This window comes from Oncorhynchus kisutch, linkage group LG19 (genome assembly GCF_002021735.2).
Source record: "Oncorhynchus kisutch isolate 150728-3 linkage group LG19, Okis_V2, whole genome shotgun sequence".
Classification (NCBI taxonomy): Eukaryota; Metazoa; Chordata; class Actinopteri; order Salmoniformes; family Salmonidae; genus Oncorhynchus; species Oncorhynchus kisutch.
In genome coordinates this window covers 60,243,755-60,264,929 of record NC_034192.2, presented here as the reverse complement: position 1 = coordinate 60,264,929, position 21,175 = coordinate 60,243,755, and the positions used below count along the sequence as shown (strand labels likewise).

The following is a 21,175-nucleotide window of genomic DNA, read 5'->3' as shown; positions in this document are numbered from 1 at the left end:
TCTAATGGCTTGGTTTTTGCTCTGACATGCACTGTCAAATGTGGGACCTTATATAGACAGTTGTGTGCCTTTCCAAATCATGTCCAATCAATTGAATTTACCACATTTGGACTCCAATGAAGTTATAGAAACATCTCAAGGATGATCAATGGAAACAGGATGCACCTAAGCTCAATTTCAAGTCTCATATCAAAGTGTCGGACTACTTATTTAAAAGAGGTATGTTTTTTATTTTTAATAAATTTGCAAACATTTCTAAACTTGAAGTCTGTTACAATGCCAAACTGCAGTCAGGTCAAGACCCTGGTGGATGAGCTTCCCTGAGACGGTTTCTGACAGTTTGTGCAGAATTTCTTCATTTGTGCAAATCAAATTTCATCAGCTGTCCGGGTGGCTGGTCAGATGATCCTGCAGGTGAAATAGCCCAGAGTTCCTTGGCTGGCGTGGTTACATGTGGTCTGCGGTTGTGAGGCCGGTTGGACGTACTGCCAAGTTCCCTGAAATGAGGTTGGAGGCTTACGGTAGAGAAATTAACATTAAATTCTTTGGCAACAGTTCTAGTGGACATTCATTCCAATTTCACATGCCAAACTTCTGTTGCATTCTGTTGTGTGACAACTGCACATTTTAGAGTGGCCTTTTATTGTCCCCAGCACTGTGTAATGATCATGCCGTTTAAATCAGCTTCTTGATATGACACACCTGTCAGGTGGGTGGATTATCGTGGCTAAGGAGAAATACTCACTAACATGGATGTAAACAAAATTTGTGCACGATAAGCTATTTGTGGGTATGGTTGGAAAAACGTCTGGGATCTTTTATTTCAGCTCATGAAATATGGGACCAACACTTTACATGTTACGTTGATATTTGTGTACAGTATACTTCCTCCTCAACCAAGTAATGCAATTATCTGAACGTCTGCATGGGAGGCATCTAGAAGTTAAAATGATCAACCAAACTCCTTTCTTTAGACTCCCTACCATAACTGGTTACAGTGTTTCCTCATCTCCGCATCACACGACAGTTGGTGACCATTCAGAAAGACCAGCTACAGAGATGTAGGCCTACGACTTCTAATATAAATCCAAAATGCATCTCGCACTTACATTTATAGCAAGATGAGTTGTCAGAAAACATTAAACAAAACCAGGCATACAAAACTCATAACATTCTCCAGATCCCTTCATAGTTGGTTCTTCCTGTTACGGTGCTGTTACGGTGCTGTTATTGGTTAAAAGTTCAAGTTCAAGCTGCATAGCTAAACATGAAAGCCTAAAAATAAACTCCTGAAACATCCACTCTAGGGTTACAAACTAACTATATCCATGCATGAACACTTGATCAACAAACAGTTCGACACGTGTAATTATCCTACACGGGAGTCTTCATCTCTGTGCTACTTTGAGCTTTGACCTTCTCTTTTTCCAGATGTTTCTGAAAATAAAAGGGACAACATTTAGGTTTCAGAGGATATATATACATACATATCTATATAGAGAGAGAGGACATACATACATACATACATACATACATACATACATACATACATACATACATACATACATACATACATACATACATACATACATACATACATACATACATATATATATAGAGAGAGGATATATATATAGAGAGAGGATTAATATATAGAGAGAGGATATATATATAGAGAGAGGATATATATATAGAGGATATATATATAGAGAGAGAGAGAGTATATATATGAGGATATATATAGAGAGAGAGGATATATATATAGAGAGAGGATATATATATATAGAGAGAGAGAGAGGATATATATGAGGATATATAGAGAGAGAGAGGATATATATAATTGTTCTTAAGCTGAACACAGTTTGATACCAAGTGAGAGACGTATTGGTGTGTGTTGTGTTAGAGCTTTAAATGACTGCTCAGATATTTTTGGTATATCTGCTAATTGACTAAAATATTCTATATACCTTGAGTTTTTGGTAGTGAGATTGACTGCTGCAGTGAACCTTCTTGGCCGTCTCCTCATTGGAATAGAACAGGAAACAGACTCTACAGTAGTACCCCATCTTCACATATTCCACACCTGCAATCAGACAGAGTCACTATGATGTTGGGATGTAACGTGTGTAATATACAGTACATATATAGTTCTAATGGGTTTTTTTTTAGACAAGAAGTTGTCTCACGGAAAAAGACAAGTTATTTTATATATCGTTAAAAACGGTCTTACTAAACACATAGAAACCCCATTCCCTCTAAAGAGTATTAATCTGAGCATGTCCTTACCCACTGGGTTGTTAGGCTCATACGGCCCCAGAGGAACCGGGCTGGTTGATGAAACCTTCCCCTCAGCCTGAGATGGTGTGCTGGCAGTCTCTCCATTCTCCTCAACGCTCCTCACACTCAGTATGGAAATGGGCGCCTCGTTTTCCTCTGTTTTGATGTCCTATGGTGTAGAGCAATAGAGTGTCAGTTCCTTAAAATACTACTTTTGGTTGACAAACTAAAAACGGCCTGGGGTTACATCCCAAAATGGTGTCATATGTTAAGTTCATGTTTTAAGTGTCGCAATATTTCTGTTATTACGGGGCTATCACTCAGTCAAGAGTGCGCATTGCGCAGGAAGTCTAGTGGTTAATGGACCTGGCCTCGAGTGTAATGGCGACCTTTGAGGGTGGTTCATACGGTTTAGTAAACTTTGTTAAACTGGAACCTTGTCGTTGTGTCATTTCGAGTTTACATCATATTCCCCGTCAGATCATCATTGAGGGATTGCTGATGATGACAGCGAACTACATTTGACCAAAGCCCAGTAGGACTGTGAGCCGTAGTAATACACTATAGTGAATATGGTGCCATATCAGAACAACCTAGACCAGACAAACTTACCAAGTCAGTGTCTATTTCGTGTACAGCCAAGTTCTCAGAGGGTTGACCGTATTCCCCCTGGGCCTCCTCCTCCTTCCTAGCCTCTACCTCACTCTGCTCAGTGGACTCATCCACCATCTTCTCCTCGTCTTCTTTCTCAGGCTCGTCTGTTGATGAAGACGCTGTCTCCTCTCTGGACTTCTTGACTGGAGGTTCTTCATCCTGTTTGGCTGAGCTTTTGGCCGCGGAGCTCCTGTGGGAGCTTGTTTCACTGCCTGATCGCTCCCTCTTCGACGACCTCTTCTTCTCCTCAGAGTCAGGGGCTGGTGGTCGGTGTCTAGTGTGGGAAAGAGCATTTCATTTCAATTCAACTTTATTGTCCCCAGAAGGGCAATTTAGTTTAAGCACATGACATATTTTACATTACATACAGTACAAAGATAAGTATTTAGTAGTGACAAAAATAACCAGTTGAAGTGTACAACGCTCACAGCAAATACACCAACTGTTGTTTAGTTTGACTCACCCGTATTTGAGTTGTTTGTACTTCCTGCTCACGTACACTGTTAGCCTCTTGCCTTCCAATTTAGGGGGCGTGTCCTTGTAGGTGTCAGCCATTCTCTCAGCGTCCTCTCCACGTTCCATTTCAATGAAACACTAGAAATTAAAGAATAAACATACAAAATAAATATGTGATTTCTACCGTATCCCACTTATTCACCCATGAGGCATTCCAAGAAGCTCTGTAGCTGAAGAGAGAACAAAAAAATATTGAATTCACATTTAATTACCTCGTTGCGAGATCTGTTCAGAAAATAGCGTCTCACTTTGCCAAACGGTTCAGCGATTTTCAGGAGGGAGGCGTCAGAGGATTTGAAGTGGGGAATCTGTCCCACGTATACCACTCTCCCACTCTGCAAGAAGAACAACAAACATGACAAACAACTTCTACAGTAGAAGGCTGGCAAACTGAATCTGCAGGTACGGAGCTCACCTGGATGGTAGCGTATGTCTGTGAATGGTAGATTTTCACAGATTTCCCACACACAGACGGTGTTACATTCCCACTGTAGAAATTGACCATTGCTTTGGCCTCTTCTTCCGAAGTGAGTTGCAGAAAGGCCTAGATTCACCAACAAAAAGATACGCAGTGGTTAGATGTTGACCGTCATACTGTTTTTGATTCACCGTCAAGTTAATTAACTCATCAAATCAACCAACTAACTTTACCTCAGGTCTCACGTCAAGCACCAGGTGCTGAACTACAGTACCGAAGGGTTTGGCCAGCGCCAAGATCTCGTTCAGGAAACCATAGGCTCGTTTAAATCCCACAACGTTGACCACTCTCAATCCCCCAATTTTCTTAGAGCTTCCTGCAAAGAGAGAATGAGAGCGACAATTACACAACAGTTTACTTTTCCAACAATAGTTAATGTAGTTTATTTTCATGTGGGTCGACACTGTAGCAATGGTTTTCAATTCCACAGACGCTGTCAATCAATCATCCTAAATGAAATGATCATACATCATGCTAGAGGTGAAGTTAATGTTGTTTACCTGAAGATGAGTACTTTTCTTTGGATGAGGAGTCCTGTCTCTCCAAGTCCTCGTCCTCTGCCAGCTCATCCAGAGTCACAAAGTCATCCATGTTCTCTGGGAAGTCCTGCTCCATGCTGCCCTCCTCCTGACGGAAACAAACAACATGTATGTCAACATATTAGTTACATGTTCACTACCGTTCAAAAGTTTGGAGTCACTTAAAAATGTTCTTGTTTTTGAAAGAAAAGCACGTTTTTTGTCCATTTAAAATAACATCAAATTGATCAGAAATACAGTGTAGACATTGTTAATCTTTGTAAATGACTATTGTAGCCGGAAACGGCAGAGATTTTTTATGGAATATCTAGGCGTACAGAGGCCCATTATCAGCAACCATCACTCCTGTGTTCCAATGGCACGTTGTGTCAGCTAATCCAAGTTTATCATTGTAAAAGGCAAATTGATCATTAGAAAACCCTTTTGCAACTATGTTAGCACAGCTGAAAACGGTTGTCCTGATTAAATAAGCAATAAAACTAGCCTTCTTTAGACTAGTTGAGTATCTGGAGCATCAGCATTTGTGGGTTCGATTACAGGCTCAAAACACCCAGAAATAAATAACTTTCTTCTGAAACTCATCAGTCTATTCTTGTTCTGAGAAATGATGGCTATTCCATGCGAGGAATTGCCAAGAAACTGAAGATCTCGTAAAACGCTGTGTACTACTCCCTTCACAGAACAGCACAAACTGGCTCTAACCAGAATAGAAAGAGGAGTGGGAGGCCCCGGTGCACAACTGAGCAAGAGGACAAGTACATTCGTGTCTAGTTTGAGAAACAGACGCCTCACAAGTCCTCAACTTGCAGCTTTATTAAATAGTACCCACAAAACACCAGTCTCAACGTCAACAGTGAAGAGGCGCCTCTGGGATGCTGGGCTTCTAGGGAGAGTTCCTCTGTCCAGTGTCTGTGTTCTTTGGCCCATCTTAATCTTTTCTTTCTATTGGCCAGTCTGAGATATGGCTATTTCTTTGCAACTCTGCCTAGAAGCCCAGCATCCCGGAGGCGCCTCTTCACTGTTGACGTTGAGACTGGTGTTTTGTGGGTACTATTTAATGAAGCTGCAAGTTGAGGACTTGTGAGTTGTCTCACAGAACAAAACACAAGAGTAGCACCAACTTGTAAACAAGACAAATATAATATTTTCTTGAACTATAAAAGTTTTCTGTTGTTGACCTACCTGATCTGCAGGTAGCTGTTCTTCATGCATCTCTGAGCTCTCTGCTGGCTCTGTCGACGGCGAGTCAACCTTGACCTCTGTCTCTGGCTCATCTGTAGTGGCTTCAGTTTCCATCTGTTCACTCTCAGGCTCTCCCTCTGCTTTCTCCTCTGCACCAGGCACAGTCCCCTCCTCCACCTCTGACCCCTCAGCCTTCTCTGTGACATCACTACTGCTCAGACCCTTGGCAGTGCTCGGAATGTCGTCTGAGTCCGGAGCAGGTTCCTTCTCCTCCTGCGATTCCAGACTGGCGTTGGCAGCAGTCTCTGGGTCTTCCGTCACGGCTTCAGCATTGTCCGCTGACGGCCCAACATCATGTGAACCCTGGTCTCCCTCTCCTTCGTACTCCTCAGCTTTATCTCCCTCCATCACACCAGCCACCACATCCTCTGACCCCACTCCCTCTCTCCCTGACCCCTCTCCCTCTCTCCCTGACCCCTCTCCCTCTCTCCCTGCATCGCGGTCCTCTCCTTTTGGTGGTTCCTTCCTGTCCTCTTTGGCTTTGCTGCTAGAAGAAGAGGAAGATTTGGTGCTCTTGGAGGAGGAAGATTTGTCTTTGGGTCCAGTACTACTGCTCCTTCTCCTTCTCTTGTCATCCATCAGTTTGTTGGAGCGATTATTCACACTGTTACAGACAGACAAAAATCAGTCCATAAAGCTCTGTGGGAAAAAAGGACAACTAAGTCCTCTAATTTGATAATGAAGCAATGAATCTTGGGAATTCTTACTTTAAGGTCTTGTACTTGGTACAGATGTTTAAACGGACACACTTTCCCTGGATGGTCAGTGGATTCAGAGTGTGGTACTTCACCAACATCTCAGCATCCTCCGCAGACCCCAGCTGAACAAAAGCCTTGGAAGACGAACGCTAACGATACATTTTAAGCATTCATGACACATCCAGAAACAAAATAAAAAATACTGTGCAATTTAGCAAGATGCTTTTATCCTTAACATTAGTATGATTTTTATACAAACAGAAGAGTAGACTTTTACCTCTTCAGTTAGAAACAAGTGTTTCTTTACGATGCCGAAGCGCCGCGCGATGGTGAGGAGTTCCTGCTTCTTCTCGTTCTCACGCGGCAAGTTGGAGAAGAAGACTACCTGCGATTGGTTCGCCGCCGCCGGCTCTTTGCCTTGTTTCGCCTCTCGGTTGATTCTCTCAGTTCTGCGGTCTTTCTGTATTCAGAGAGAGGAACATATTACGTGTACCGATCTGCGTGCATGATCACTGGGGTCGTTAACGGTCAGCGAAGTTAGAAACGCAGTTGAGCGATTTGAAGTATTTCAATCTACACAGCAGATCGATACAGGCAAAAGGAATGAAAATAGATGAATAAGGGCATTCCAATATTACCTGAATCACCAGGAGTTCCTTGGACAGATATAAGGTGATTTGTTTCCCATACAACAGCGCTGGGTTCTGCTGGTAGTAGCTCACCACATCCCTAGCTTCCTTATGAGTCTCCATTTCTAAAAAGGCCTGTGGGAGTAGGAATACACATCATGAACCCTACAGGACCAGTCAGCAGGTGCTCTAATACAACACCATCTGTTTACTTCTGTTAAATGGGGCAATAAAGAACAAGTTTTAGGTTATTTATTTATTTATAAACCTAAATCTTCACAGACAGTTACTCTGTTATTCAAAGTAGAGTTCGCATTGTGATACATTGATTTCCATTGTATTGTAATACATTACTGGTTTATTCCCACCAGGGATGCACGATATATCGGTGAACATATCGGAATCGGCCGATATTAGCTAAAAATGCCAACATCAGTATCGGCCCGATGTCTAGTTTAACGTCGATGTGAAAAAACGTTATCAAAGCCGGCTTCAGCTAGACATCGGGCCGATACTGATGTTGGCATTTTTAGCTAATATCGGCCGATTCCGATATGTTCACCGATATATATATATATACACCGGAGGGTATAAAAAATAAAAAATGTACCTATGTTATACTATACTATATAGTATATATATATATATTAGTATAACATAGGTACATTTTTTATTTTTTTATATGAACCTTTATTTGACCTTTAACTAGGCAAGTCAGTTAAGAACAAATCCTTTTTTTGGGGGGGGGGGGACATACGTAAATGGCAACAAAATAACTATTTGGTCAGTGTGGTGTGTGTGTGTGTGTGTGTGTGTGTGTGTGTGTGTGTGTGTGTGTGTGTGTGTGTGGTGTGCCACCCCAGGGTAGCCAAGTACAATTTTGCGCTACACGTGCAACACAGCGTTCCTAACCTAGCCCACAATGTCTGCTGTGTGGATCGAGCAGTCAACAAATCCAGCAGTCATTTGAAAGAGTAAGAACATTTTCAGCGAGACAACTCAAAGACGAAATCCATTAATGCCAAGATAATGGAATTCATTGCCCTTGACAATCAACCGTTCTCTGTCGTGGGTGATGTTGGCTTTCGCCGACTGGTCAAGCACCGGTACACATTACCGTTAGCAAGTGCGCTATTGTTCAGATGTTTCCCTACCGGAGTTACACAGTAATAGCGTCACTGCTATTAGCCTCACGACATACTACGGAACGCCGTTTGGGTCTTTGCACGTCAAAAAAGATACGTCAAATAACACTATTTAACACGTTAAATAAGCTTTTAATTTGGGGCGTCAAAAAACACAGTTCTATTATATAATGATGTGTGTTCTGAATTTGCACATTCAAAGCCAAGCGCCACCACTACTATCAGTAGCACTGATAAAGCTGTACAAAAGTCTGCCAACAAGCAAACACCGGGCCACGAACGATGTGTTTACAATACCACGTTGGTAATAAAGCATTATTTGTTCGACCGCAACTTCTGGGATAGCTAGCTAGCTTTAGCTTGATACCTAGCTAACACCAATACAACCAGCCTGAAAACAGTGACCAGTAGAAACTGCAGTCATTTTAATTATTCTCATTCTTAGCTATTCTTAGCAATGATAGTATTAGCTAGATTGCCACTTGTTGTTTGCCTATTGAAATTGAACTTCAGTTCATGAAAATAAATAGCTAGCCAGCTACATAACCATGTTGTCCAAAGCTAACATTATAAACAGCCAGCTAGCTTCATCTAGCTAGTGGGGCTCGACCGGATCAGGTTATGTGTTGTTAAGCTAGCCACAATAAGGATTAGGCACAATAGTGGAATTTGTAGTTTGCCTTTAAAAGAAAAGTACCTCTTTTGAAAGTGATGCAGAAGGTTACAATTGGTGGAATCATGTCATATTTACACTAGATCATGTTAAACAAGGTTGGAATGTGAAGCAATGAAATGGGGTATCAGTCTACTCAGTGACACCCACAGAACACAATGGTGAAGAGTTTATGCAAATATTAGCGTTGTAGTTCTTATCGCGGGACTGTGACTGTGTGAAATCACCTCCCCAGTCAGCCTATTGTGTGTATTGACATTCATATTGCACTGAACAGCTTTACCTAAGGATTGGGGATCAATGAAATGGGGTATCAGTCTACTTAATACCCAATATGTATTTTCCCAATGTCCTCCTCAGAGTTTTCAGACTCCAAAACGGTATTGTTTTTCCTCAAGAATAGTGTTCAATACACATAGGTTGACAATAAATGTGGCTCAATTCACAGTTGTTTCAGAGTCCTGCAATAAGAGCTACAATGCTAATGTTCTCTGGGTGTCACTGAGTAGACTGATGCCCCATGTCATCGATCCACAATCCATAGGTAAGGCTGTACAGTGAAATAAGGATGCCCCACAATGCAATTCTAAAGTATAATACATCCAGTGTGATTTCAACAGATTTTTTGTCAAATTAACAAATTAACGTCTTTCGTTGATTTTATATAACAACATTCCAACCTTGTTTAGCATGATCTATTAAATTATGTATTACTTATTGTATGCACTTGCATCACTGTCAATTACATTATTTTGAAGTCCACTATAGTGGCTAATCCTTATTGTGGCTAGCTTCACATAGATGTGTCCGACCACCATTAATCAAATAAGAACTGTCTTATAAATTAGGGTTATTTAAGATTACACCTAGCTATATAGTTAGCTAGCTAGCTAACTATATAGCTACTGAAACAGATGCTATGTTGCTATGCTTTCGGGGAACATTCAGATGTGTGTGTGTGTCTCTAAAGCGAGAAAGAACAACAGGATCAGGGCAAAAAGCAAACACCCAGTAACATCTACTTTAAAAAGAAACTCAATATGTCAGCATGTCAAAAGGTGCCCAGCCCTGCCGAGATTGTCTGTTGATTGGAGAGTGCAGGGTGGTAACGGGGCACAGGAGCAGTACTAAGGGTGTATGAGCTAGCTAGCTTTTTTTTGAATGACCAGGTGTGCCAGACAACTTTACCAGCATCATAGCACACATCTCGATGAATCGTTGTGACATGAAATACGAGTGATAGTGTAATCCATGTGTAATAACTACATAAGAAAATTAATGAACGGGTTAAATTATTATGTGATGTACAGTTATTCAGGTCCTGATTGGTCAACAAGTTAAATTATTATGTGATGTACAGTTATTCAGGTCCTGATTGGTCAACAAGTTAAATTATTATGTGATGTACAGTTATTCAGGTCCTGATTGGTCAACAAGCATATTTGACGTGTTATTTGACACGCAAAGACCCAAACAACGTTTCATAGAAATCCTGGTTGAGAATGAAACAACTGAACAAATGAACAACGAAACAGCACAGCAAGTAAGTTAAAGAAAAAGATTTTGATGATGTTTTACTGGTAATGGGGACATACGTAAATGGCAACAAAATAACTATTTGGTCGGTGTGGTGTGTGTGTGTGTGTGTGTGTGTGTGTGTGTGTGGTGTGTGTGTGGTGTGTGTGTGGTGTGTGTAACCTTTATTTAACAAGGCAAGTCAGTCAAAAACACATTTTTATTTACATTGACGGCCTACCCCGGCCAAACACGGACGACGCTGGGCCAATTGTGCGTCGCCCTATGGGACTCCCAATCATGGCCGGATGTGATACAGCCAGGATTCGAACCAGGGACTGTAGTGATGCCTCTTGAACTGAGATGCAGTGACTTGTGTCCATGTGTGTGTTAACTATTTAACTAGAATGATTAAAAGGTTGCTAAAATGTTAAATATGGGTTATCGGTATCGTTTTTTTGTTGGCAAGAAAAAAATCTGATATCGGTATCAGCCAAAAATGTAATATCGGTGCATCACTAATTCCCGCTACACAATATTTATTAGGCTACCATTTAGCCATCGCTCATTCACTAGCCAACCATGCTACCATTTAGCCATCGCTCATTCACTAGCCAACCATGCTACCATTTAGCCATCGCTCATTCACTAGCCAACCATGCTACCATTTAGCCATCGCTCATTCACTAGCCAACCATGCTACCATTTAGCCATCGCTCATTCACTAGCCAACCATGCTACCATTTAGCCATCGCTCATTCACTAGCCAACCATGCTACCATTTAGCCATCGCTCATTCACTAGCCAACCATGCTACCATTTAGCCATCGCTCATTCACTAGCCAACCATGCTACCATTTAGCCATCGCTCATTCACTAGCCAACCATGCTACCATTTAGCCATCGCTCATTCACTAGTCAACCATGCTACCATTTAGCCATCGCTCATTCACTAGCCAACCATGCTACCATTTAGCCATCGCTCATTCACTAGTCAACCATGCTACCATTTAGCCATCGCTCATTCACTAGCCAACCATGCTACCATTTAGCCATCGCTCATTCACTAGCCAACCATGCTACCATTTAGCCATCGCTCATTCACTAGCCAACCATGCTACCATTTAGCCATCGCTCATTCACTAGTCAACCATGCTACCATTTAGCCATCGCTCATTCACTAGCCAACCATGCTACCATTTAGCCATCGCTCATTCACTAGCCAACCATGCTACCATTTAGCCATCGCTCATTCACTAGTCAACCATGCTACCATTTAGCCATCACTCATTCAATAGCCAACCATGCTACCATTTAGCCATCGCTCATTCACTAGCCAACCATGCTACCATTTAGCCATCGCTCATTCACTAGCCAACCATGCTACCATTTAGCCATCGCTCATTCACTAGCCAACCATGCTACCATTTAGCCATCGCTCATTCACTAGCCAACCATGCTACCATTTAGCCATCGCTCATTCACTAGCCAACCATGCTACCATTTAGCCATCGCTCATTCACTAGTCAACCATGCGACCATTTAGCCATCGCTCATTCACTAGCCAACCATGCTACCATTTAGCCATCGCTCATTCACTAGCCAACCATGCTACCATTTAGCCATCGCTCATTCACTAGCCAACCATGCTACCATTTAGCCATCGCTCATTCACTAGTCAACCATGCTACCATTTAGCCATCACTCATTCAATAGCCAACCATGCTACCATTTAGCCATCGCTCATTCACTAGCCAACCATGCTACCATTTAGCCATCGCTCATTCACTAGCCAACCATGCTACCATTTAGCCATCGCTCATTCACTAGCCAACCATGCTACCATTTAGCCATCGCTCATTCACTAGCCAACCATGCGACCATTTAGCCATCACTCATTCAATAGCCAACCATGCTACCATTTAGCCATCGCTCATTCACTAGCCAACCATGCGACCATTTAGCCATCGCTTATTCAATTGCGAAACATGCTACCATTTAGCCATCGCTCATTCAATAGCCAAACATGCTACCATTTAGCCATCGCTCATTCAATAGCCAAACATGCTACCATTTAGCCTACGCTTATACAATAGCCAAACATGCTACCATTTAGCCATCGCTTAATCAATAGCCAACCATGCACTTAAGTAAATAGACCAGTAGCCTCTGACAGTACGGGTAGGCTACAGTATTGCTGTGCGATAGGTGTGACAGCGTCAAGGCAGGAGACAGAAAAACAACGTATTGATAAAGTAAATATTGAACAACAATTCATATTTTTGTATAGAAGTGTTGTCTGTAGCATTTACTTTAAAATGGTTCAATAGGCCAATAACTCTTAGAGAATGTGCAGCCAGTGTTTGGCGCCCTCTATAGGCGGCATGCATTTTAGTTTCAAAGCCACTGCAAAAAAAACTACAGAAATGTGATAATTTGTCATTGCGCTTTAGAAACTGTCATGGTTCTGTTCCAAATCATAGAGCAAATGAGAGCGTTTTTGTTACCACGAAAAGGGTGAAAGGAGGGTGTTTTTGTTACCACGAAAAGGTGAGTGGAGGGTGTTTTTGTTACCATTAAAAGGTGAATGGAGGGTGTTTTTGTTACCATTAAAAGGTGAATGGAGGGTGTTTTTGTTACCATTAAAAGGTGAATGGAGGGTGTTTTTGTTACCACGAAAAGGGTGAATGGAGGGTGTTTTTGTTACCACGAAAAGGGTGAATGGAGGGCGTTTTTGATACCACGAAAAGGGTGAATGGAAGGTGTTTTTGATACCATAAAAGGTGAATGGAAGGCGTTTTTGATACCATAAAAGGTGAATGGAGGGCATTTCTAGGCAAGGTTGTAACGCTTACTCACGAATGCAGAAATATAGTATGGCTCTGACATATCAATGGAAAACATATGTTGCGTGCGACAGTTTGATAAATCGCAATCATTTGTTGAGCACGCAAACCCTAGAATCACCACGTACGCCAGGATTTAGTGAGAAATGTATAAATAAGACCTCAGGCACAAAGTGTCGTGCTTTACCTTGTTCTTCAGAACCAGGTGTTCACAGAGAGTTCCAAAGGGTTCAGCCAGGGCGAACAGGGCTTTGTTAGACAGAGGACTCCTGTCATATTTGGCCACCACTACTTTGCTTCTGATCTGATGAGGAGAACAGTTTACAAAACAGGTTGACTCCATCACTTTCACACCAAAGGCCCACCAGTAAATACATGTTGATTTGAGGAAGAGTTCCTTGGCCACTGCATTACAGTAAATAGAATCGTATTTTATCAAGATAATTTGACAAATAAAACACATTACCTGCTTAAGTGCCATAGAGTGTTGATGTGGCTTGCCTGATCCAACATTAGATCCAGCACCACCACCTAAAATAAATAATAACAACACAGGGCTTTTATATATACAGTGCCATGCGAAAGTATTCAGCCCCCTTGAACTTTGCGACCTTTTGCCACATTTCAGGCTTCAAACATAAAGATATAAAACTGTATTTTTTTTGTGAAGAATCAACAACAAGTGGGACACAATCATGAAGTGGAACGACATTTATTGGATATTTCAAACTTTTGTAACAAATCAAAAACTGAAAAATTGGGCGTGCAAAATTATTTGAAGCCTGAAACGTGGCAAAAGGTCGCAAAGTTCAAGGGGGCCGAATACTTTCGCAAGGCACTGTATGTATATACGGCTTTCAAGGACCCACAGTCACTGAAATTACAACAGCTGGTCAGCTAACCAAAAGCAAACATGGATTGATAACTTACTTTGTCTATAGAGACTACAGGGTCAGGAAGCCAATATGTCATTTGGGTGAACTAGGCCTTTAATGATAATGATTACATGATAATGAATACAGAAATTCACCAGTAAGTGACAGGAATAAGCATACATTGGTTGCGTGCGAAAAGGCACCCTATTCCCTACTTTTGACCAGAGCCCATTAAGGAAGTAGTGCACTACTTTTGGCCAGATGGCCCTATGGGACCCTAATCAAAAGTAGTGCACTAAAATGGAATAGGGTGCCATTTCAGACACAGACGTAATCTTTCACACAAACACAGCATTACCCCAGCCGGAGCTCATGCGGCCTCCTCCAGCCTGCTGCCCACCGCCCATGGGGATTGGTCCCAGGAGACTGGCTGATTGATTGGTGGTCTCCTGTAGATGAGACCCACCGCTGAAAAGGGACAAACATGAGATTCAGTCTACTATTATACAAGGCTGATTCATCCACGTATTTAAATGTGCAACTGCACTTCCTGATTTAGCCTAATTTTAGATTTGGTTAATTAAGAAATGGTAGCGGCCATTACTGAATTCAAAGGCGAGTTGGTTTCAGGGTGTGGTTTGATGTGGGTGTCTCGTGTGTGTTCGCAGATGGGAAGAGTTAAGACAAATTATTTCCACAATTAACTTTAGCCGTCTGGTGTGCGACCGTGGTAAATTTGGTTTGACTTTGGATAGCCTATCTCCGGGGCTAGTTAGGGACCGTCAAATAAATTACACAATGTAAATGAGACAATATTTTCATGTTGCATACCTTTTAGTTCTCATTAAATGCTGTCAATATTTGAGGTTTTTAAGTCATTGAAATTTGGAGCTATTTGGATTTTAACATATTGTCCCATGAACATTGTGTAATTTACCGATGGCCCCCAACTAGCCCCATAGGGATATCCAAAGTCAACCCTGATTTACCACAGGCATTACTATTGGGTGGCATGCAGCTGCACTCCGAATTGATGATTACTAGTGTGCTGCCAGCTGTGGGTAGGATTAAAACAAAGCCAACTTTCATTTATGTTGTGATGCTATCACGACTACAAGTCTCACAAAACCTTGTTTTGGAAAAGACTGACTTTATGACCAAAATTATTCTATTTACACTTTGTAGTATATTTTGACATTCGAATAAATGTTTCACACTCATATTGATGCCACACAGCCTGTTTTCAAAATGAGAAGTTGTTTTTTAGGGGTAGTTGCTCTTTAAAATCAAAACACCTGAAAAGTTCTGGTTTACCAAGTTCTTATGTTCTTTATAAACTCTTTGGATAATATTTGCAAACATGTTAAACAACCGTCATGTGTGTGTGTGATTTTTTTTATTAACTAGGCAAGTCAGTTCAGCACAAATTCTTATTTAGAATGACGGCCTACACCGGCCAAACCAGGACAAAGCTGGGCCAATTGTGTGTCGCCCTATAGGACTCCCAATCACGGCCGGTTGTGATACAGCCTGGATTTGAACCAGGGTGTATGTAGTGACGCCTCTAGCACTGAGATGCAGTGTCTCAGACCGCTGCGCCATTCGGGAGCCCAAGAAAGAGAGAGCGTTTGTCTGCGTGTGTGTGCGCGGGAGACACACATACCCTCTGCTTGTGGCCATGTGTGGATCCCATTCTGGGTACCTAAAGATCATGGGAGAATATTGTTTTTTTTTTTAAATGGCTGGTGGTAGCACATATCTTTATTATAAGACAAAACTCCAAAAAAGATCCTTTCTTCCCCCCCCCCCCATTCTTTTACAACAGGCAGGAGAAAAGTTGTTTCAGTGTGTATCACCTTCTTCAGTGTTTATCTGAACATTAATGAAAATAACCTCGTTGCTAAAAGGCCTATACATAACGTAGTGTGTTTGAATAGAAAGAGTAACTTACATTTGCAGGAGGAGCCTCTGGTTTTCTGTGTGGCGTAATCCATCAGTGTGCTGGTTCCACTCCTGCAGACCAAGACAACCACTGGATGAGTGACTGATTTACTGAAGACATACACTGTATACATTAATTGGCTCCCACACCAATTAGAAAGCAAAAGGGTGATTCAACTATGGCTCTTCAAAAGGAGAAAGAAGCTGAATAAGTGGAGATAGGATGCTACTATAAAACAGACCTGTTGAATCATTACTTAGTGTACTGTAGGATTGGCTTTCATCAGTTGATAATAGAAATATATAAAAGATTTGATCATAAATTCTGGTCTTGAATTGAAAAAGTGTCCGTGCGTGCATGACAGCAGCAATCAAACTGAGATCAGAGTAGACAGTGTGTGTGGATGGATGAAACAGACAGGTAAAGTGGAAAAGGAATTGGAGTTACTACTCACCATGGTAGAATGCACGTCAAAATCACAAAGAGAACACACATGGGGAAACATGTGAGGTATAACTCCTAAGAAGTCCTGCACTTTGCCTTGGGACGGGGATCCCATTCTCCTGGTCATAAAGACACTGTCTGCCGCTGAAGGGGGACCCATGCCCATACCGCTGTAGCGATCACGGGAAAGATCTGAATACCACCCTGGATCTCTTCCACCACTGCCGTGGCCATAGTCGAGTTCATACCTTCCAGCTGGAGTGTCTTGGATGGAATTGTAGCCCAAGTCTCCTTGCTGAGCGTGGGCCGAAGCTTGCCCCATGGAACCACCCAGTCTTCCAACACGCATGTCATCCCAGTTGTCTCTGCTGGCTCTGTAGGAGGGCTCAGAGGAGAGCCCGGACAGGTCCCCTCTAGAGTTGCCTGCCATGCGTCTGTCAGAATCCACCTTCCGGTTCTTAAGCTGCATTATAAGTTGAGGCAAGGACTCCACACTAATGTTTTCTTCTGGGATCTGTGCCAGCACGTCTAGGTCTGCGGGCGACAGGCCCAAGCTGGCAAATAGCTTCATGGAGTTGCCAATGTGGCCGCCACCACGACGGGACAGCTGGGGGTCATGGTCGCCCTCACCACCACCCATACCTGAGGACATGCTGTGCAACTGTCTGGAGGTTGAGCCATGATGGAGGCTGTCTGAACACTGTTCATTCATGCTGAAGTTGAGGGTCTCAGCAGCAGCCAGGAGCCCGCGTCCCACAGCAAAGCCTTTCTGAGAGCTATCAGATGGAATCTTCTGGGACATGGCCACTCTCAAAATGGCTGACGTGCTCTAAACTAACTCGACGTGAAACTCCACGGTACAAGAACAGAATAAGGAAGCCGTTAAAGTGAGGGCCAATTTAAGTCTTTGATCGAAGGGAAGATTCAGTCAATTCAAAAAGAGACAATGACGTGGCAACAAGTCAACGTGGATGAGGAAAAAGGGAAAACTCTCCTCTTCATCTGATGGAATATTTCTGCAGAAACATAATGGTGAAAGTGTAGGGTGTAAGTTCTTGTCTGCCACCCTCCTCCACAGTTAGCATGGGGATATGGAGGTGCAAACAACACTGTCTGCAGACAGGTTCAGTTAGCCTACAATGTACAGATAGCAAGTGTGGAGAGGAGGGCCCAATTCAAATAGTAGTCAATTGAACTGTGTTCTGAATCAGAATGTTAGGTTTATATGAAAGAAACAGGAAGAATCATTTACAAAGCATTGAAGAGAGACAACTCACAGAAAAGGAGGGAAATGTACAGCATGAGATTCAGACGTGAATTGACCTCATACGAAAGTAGAGGAAGATACTGTGTATCATGAACTGTATGTCATAGCCAGAAGAGAAGTTAGATTACCCCATGGTTGATCTTCATAAAACAAGGACAATGCTCACACATTATCAAATGACCAACAATAGGCCGAACTGCAGTGGACACAACTTGACATGAATTGAAGAGCTAAAAATGTGTAGCTACTAGGTTACAATGAGCAGTGGGGTTCGTGATAAAATTGAATTTGGATCCAGTCTCTGATCGGGAAAGTCTTGGATCAAGCTATAGCAAAGACACGAGTATAGAGAATGTATCGCAACATTAGCTATTCCTCTTAAAAACAAGTTGCTAGCTACCACGAGATGCAGCTAACCGCAAAAGCGGTTTTGTCTGTACTGCCAAACACATTTGCACTCAGTGTGTGAATTCATATTTGCTGAATTCTATGCGTATTAGATATAAAAACGTTGTTTGAAGATGATAGCAACTAACTAAATGTTAATATGCAACAGCAGAACCACATATTTGATGTGAAAGGCCTCTGGCCATAGTTGGTTTGCGAAGCTAATTTGATGGCGCCATCTAGCTGCATGTTTTCACGATGAGATTGTACATTATGCTACAAAAAAATTGGAGTTCTATGAAAACAATATATAGTTGTAATTTGTAACGTTAGTTATTTTAGTTTCGAAACGACGTTTTACCGAGGTTAAGGGGCTGTGTTTATTTGTCCTTACCTGTGCAGGGGGGGTGACGCTATAGCGAGCCAAGGAGTATGCGCCCTAACCACGTGGGAGGGTCAGACGCGTCGTTCCATTTCTGACGTTCAACATGTAAACAAACATACTCAGCAGCCATTCTTTTTCACGGTCTAAGAAGAGTTCAGCTGACACTTCCAGCTTTGAAACTTCACCTCTGGTAATTTGACCGTTCTGAAATATCGTAACGATATATGGCACTGCTGTGGTCCATATACAACAGAAATGAGTGTCCCTACTTGCTGCTTTTAGACTTTATATCGAGTCGTCTTAATAACAAAGACAGACAGACAACACGTGTCTGTAGATAGCTAACGTTACGCAGTGGTCATAGTTAACATTTTGAACTGTAGCGTGTTTTTCCCCTAGTCGTCGGTTGTTTATTTATGTGTCTTATTATTACTGTGTTCTGAAATATTGTCTTATTCCGGTTGTTCTGTTTTTTTTTGTTGCAGATATAGCTACCTTGTCTTCGTTACAGCCAAAATGAAAGATCCAAGTCGTATCAACAATACCCCGAGCCTCAGCAGCATAGAATTGATCCTACATGGACAGTTTATCAATGATGACAATCCCTTTGTTGAATACATGTGGATGGAGAACGAGGAGGAATTCAACAGACAGGTACTCTACTTATTCTGCCTATTGATCAGGTACTAGGTTAGGTAGCTAGTTTATGTCATTTTTCATGCCTACACCACCACACACAAATAAATACCTATTTTTGTAATGCTAATGTATCGTTATTTATTTAATTTATAGTGTTACGAAGAGTTTGGTGTCTAAAGTATTTTTAATGCTTTCCCCCCAGATCGAGGAGGAGCTGTGGGAGGAGGAGTTCATTGAGCAGTGTTTCCAGGAGATGTTAGAGGAAGAGGAGAACGAATGGTTCATCCCAGCCAGAGATCTCCCTCCAACCCTCGGTCAGCTCCAGGACCAACTAAACCTACTGGTCCTCAGTGACACAGGCATCGTAGACAGCCTGGCGGTAAATGTTTCAGAGTGGTTTTGTTTGTCCAGGTTTTATGAAAGTTAAGTCTGTCTGGAAAGTAGCCATTTTAGTTGGCCTAGTCCTAGTTTCGCGGTAGCCTCGTAAATACCAGACTGATTACCACTGCGTGTAGGGAACCATTCATGTAAGCGTGCAGGATCAATCGGCTCGCCAGGCTAGTCTCGTGTGGCCATCCTTCCAAATCTGTTCTCATCAACTCGTGAAAAGCCTGTGTTTCTGAGGCTTTAAAAAAAAATATATTTAAAAATATATATATATATATTCCGAGGTTATATATATATATATATATTTTTTACCTTTATTTAACTAGGCAAGTCAGTTAAGAACAAATTCTTATTTACAATGACGGCCTATCCCGGCCAAACCCGGATGACACTGGGCCAATTGTGGCCGCCCTATGGGACTCCCAATCACGGCCGGATGTGATACAGACTGAGGCGAGCCTAGGTCCCAGATATATATATATGTGCTATCTTGTTCTAGTTTCATTCAGTTTTATTAGTCGTATGTACGGGATACACAAGGGATACACCGTCCAATGAAACGCTTACTTGCAGGTTCCTTGTCGACAATGCACCAACAATAAGAAATAATAAAAGATAAGAATACGAACAGAAAGTAAATGGCTCAGTAGAATAGAATAAACATTTTAGCATGAGTATAAAGTATGATTTTTGTCAAAATGGCACAGGCTGGAACATGCTGTACAAATAGTCGGCCTATGACATCTCCATTTGTTTGGATTGAATAATCTCTGTAAGCTTTGATTACATTTTCCCTCGTGTTTTTTTCTCTTTAGATTAACAGCAATTTGAACCCTGAAGCACAAGAATTCGTACCAGGATTGAAGCACTGAGACTAGTCCTCTGATGAAGAAGTCATCTGTCCACACTGAAGCCAGCGTAGGAAGATCTGTTTGAGTTTTGTTAATCTGTTGCACTTAATGTGTTGCCAAAGTTTTCCAGCTAGCCCTGCATGTTTAACGTTTTGAATAATGTTGTGTATATAAATCATATGTTTTTTGTAACTCTTCTGAATGTAAAAACAGGGTAGAAGCCAGAAGACCATTTACTTTAGTTTCCTTTTTGAATAATATAGACCTATGTAGTTCTAACATACCTGCCCCATCAAATAATAATTTTCTGTTCAATCAAAATTAGTGGTTCATTTAAAAATCTAAAGACATTTTTCATTAGATCTTGGTTTGCATTATGAATTCCTTTTATTGAATTGCAGATTCTAAATAGTCCGTGTGGCCATTTGATTTATTGTTCAGCGGTCTTATGGCTTGTGGGTGGAAGCTGTTAAGGAGTCTTTTATTTTCATTGCTCTACTTCCTGCCATTATCGTTCAGGTGCTTGATATCCTACTGCCATGCAGATGTTGACTTTAGATTTTTTTTAAATGCACATAAAATGGAAAACTGCTGTATAAAAATGTACCAAAAGTATTGCACAAACATACAACAAAAAAACAGACATATTTTTTTTCTTAAAGTATTTGAAAATAAATATTGATGGAATCTATATTTGTGATTTCACAAAAAAATAAACATGGCTGCCTCATAAATGTATACTCTTGAATACCCTGTTTTCATATAGTAAACAAACCGCAATCGACT

The 21,175-nt window shown here is 41.6% G+C and overlaps 2 protein-coding genes across 8 annotated transcripts; one reads left to right on the top strand and one right to left on the bottom strand.

Annotated features, from left to right (window-relative positions):
- Positions 1 to 783: 783 nt before the first annotated feature.
- Positions 784 to 18,627, bottom strand: LOC109865018 (matrin-3-like). 7 transcript variants are annotated; one of them, XM_031798514.1, is made up of 20 exons: positions 18,522 to 18,614; positions 16,484 to 17,489; positions 16,039 to 16,100; positions 15,751 to 15,789; positions 14,446 to 14,555; positions 13,679 to 13,743; positions 13,400 to 13,516; positions 7,043 to 7,168; positions 6,682 to 6,864; positions 6,414 to 6,538; positions 5,647 to 6,310; positions 4,426 to 4,552; positions 4,099 to 4,241; positions 3,863 to 3,991; positions 3,660 to 3,782; positions 3,395 to 3,525; positions 2,890 to 3,205; positions 2,287 to 2,446; positions 1,968 to 2,083; positions 784 to 1,437 (listed from the first exon to the last, which is right to left on the bottom strand). In XM_031798514.1, the coding sequence occupies exons 2-20, from the start codon at positions 17,273 to 17,275 to the stop codon at positions 1,375 to 1,377; spliced, it is 3,591 nt and encodes a 1,196-aa protein (XP_031654374.1). In that variant the 5' UTR covers positions 17,276 to 17,489; positions 18,522 to 18,614; the 3' UTR covers positions 784 to 1,374. The 7 variants fall into 7 exon arrangements, with proteins under 7 accessions (XP_031654374.1, XP_020308715.1, XP_031654373.1 ...); XM_020453126.2 differs by having other exon boundaries at positions 6,414 to 6,553; positions 18,522 to 18,607; XM_031798513.1 differs by lacking the exon at positions 18,522 to 18,614 and adding an exon at positions 17,869 to 18,479 and having other exon boundaries at positions 6,414 to 6,553.
- On the top strand, positions 18,542 to 21,127 carry LOC109865027 (polyadenylate-binding protein-interacting protein 2-like). Its single transcript, XM_020453143.2, has 4 exons — positions 18,542 to 18,702; positions 18,998 to 19,166; positions 19,354 to 19,530; positions 20,354 to 21,127. Exons 2-4 carry the CDS (start codon positions 19,029 to 19,031, stop codon positions 20,408 to 20,410), a joined length of 372 nt encoding a protein of 123 aa, XP_020308732.1. The 5' UTR covers positions 18,542 to 18,702; positions 18,998 to 19,028; the 3' UTR covers positions 20,411 to 21,127.
- The last annotated feature ends 48 nt before the right edge of the window (positions 21,128 to 21,175 follow it).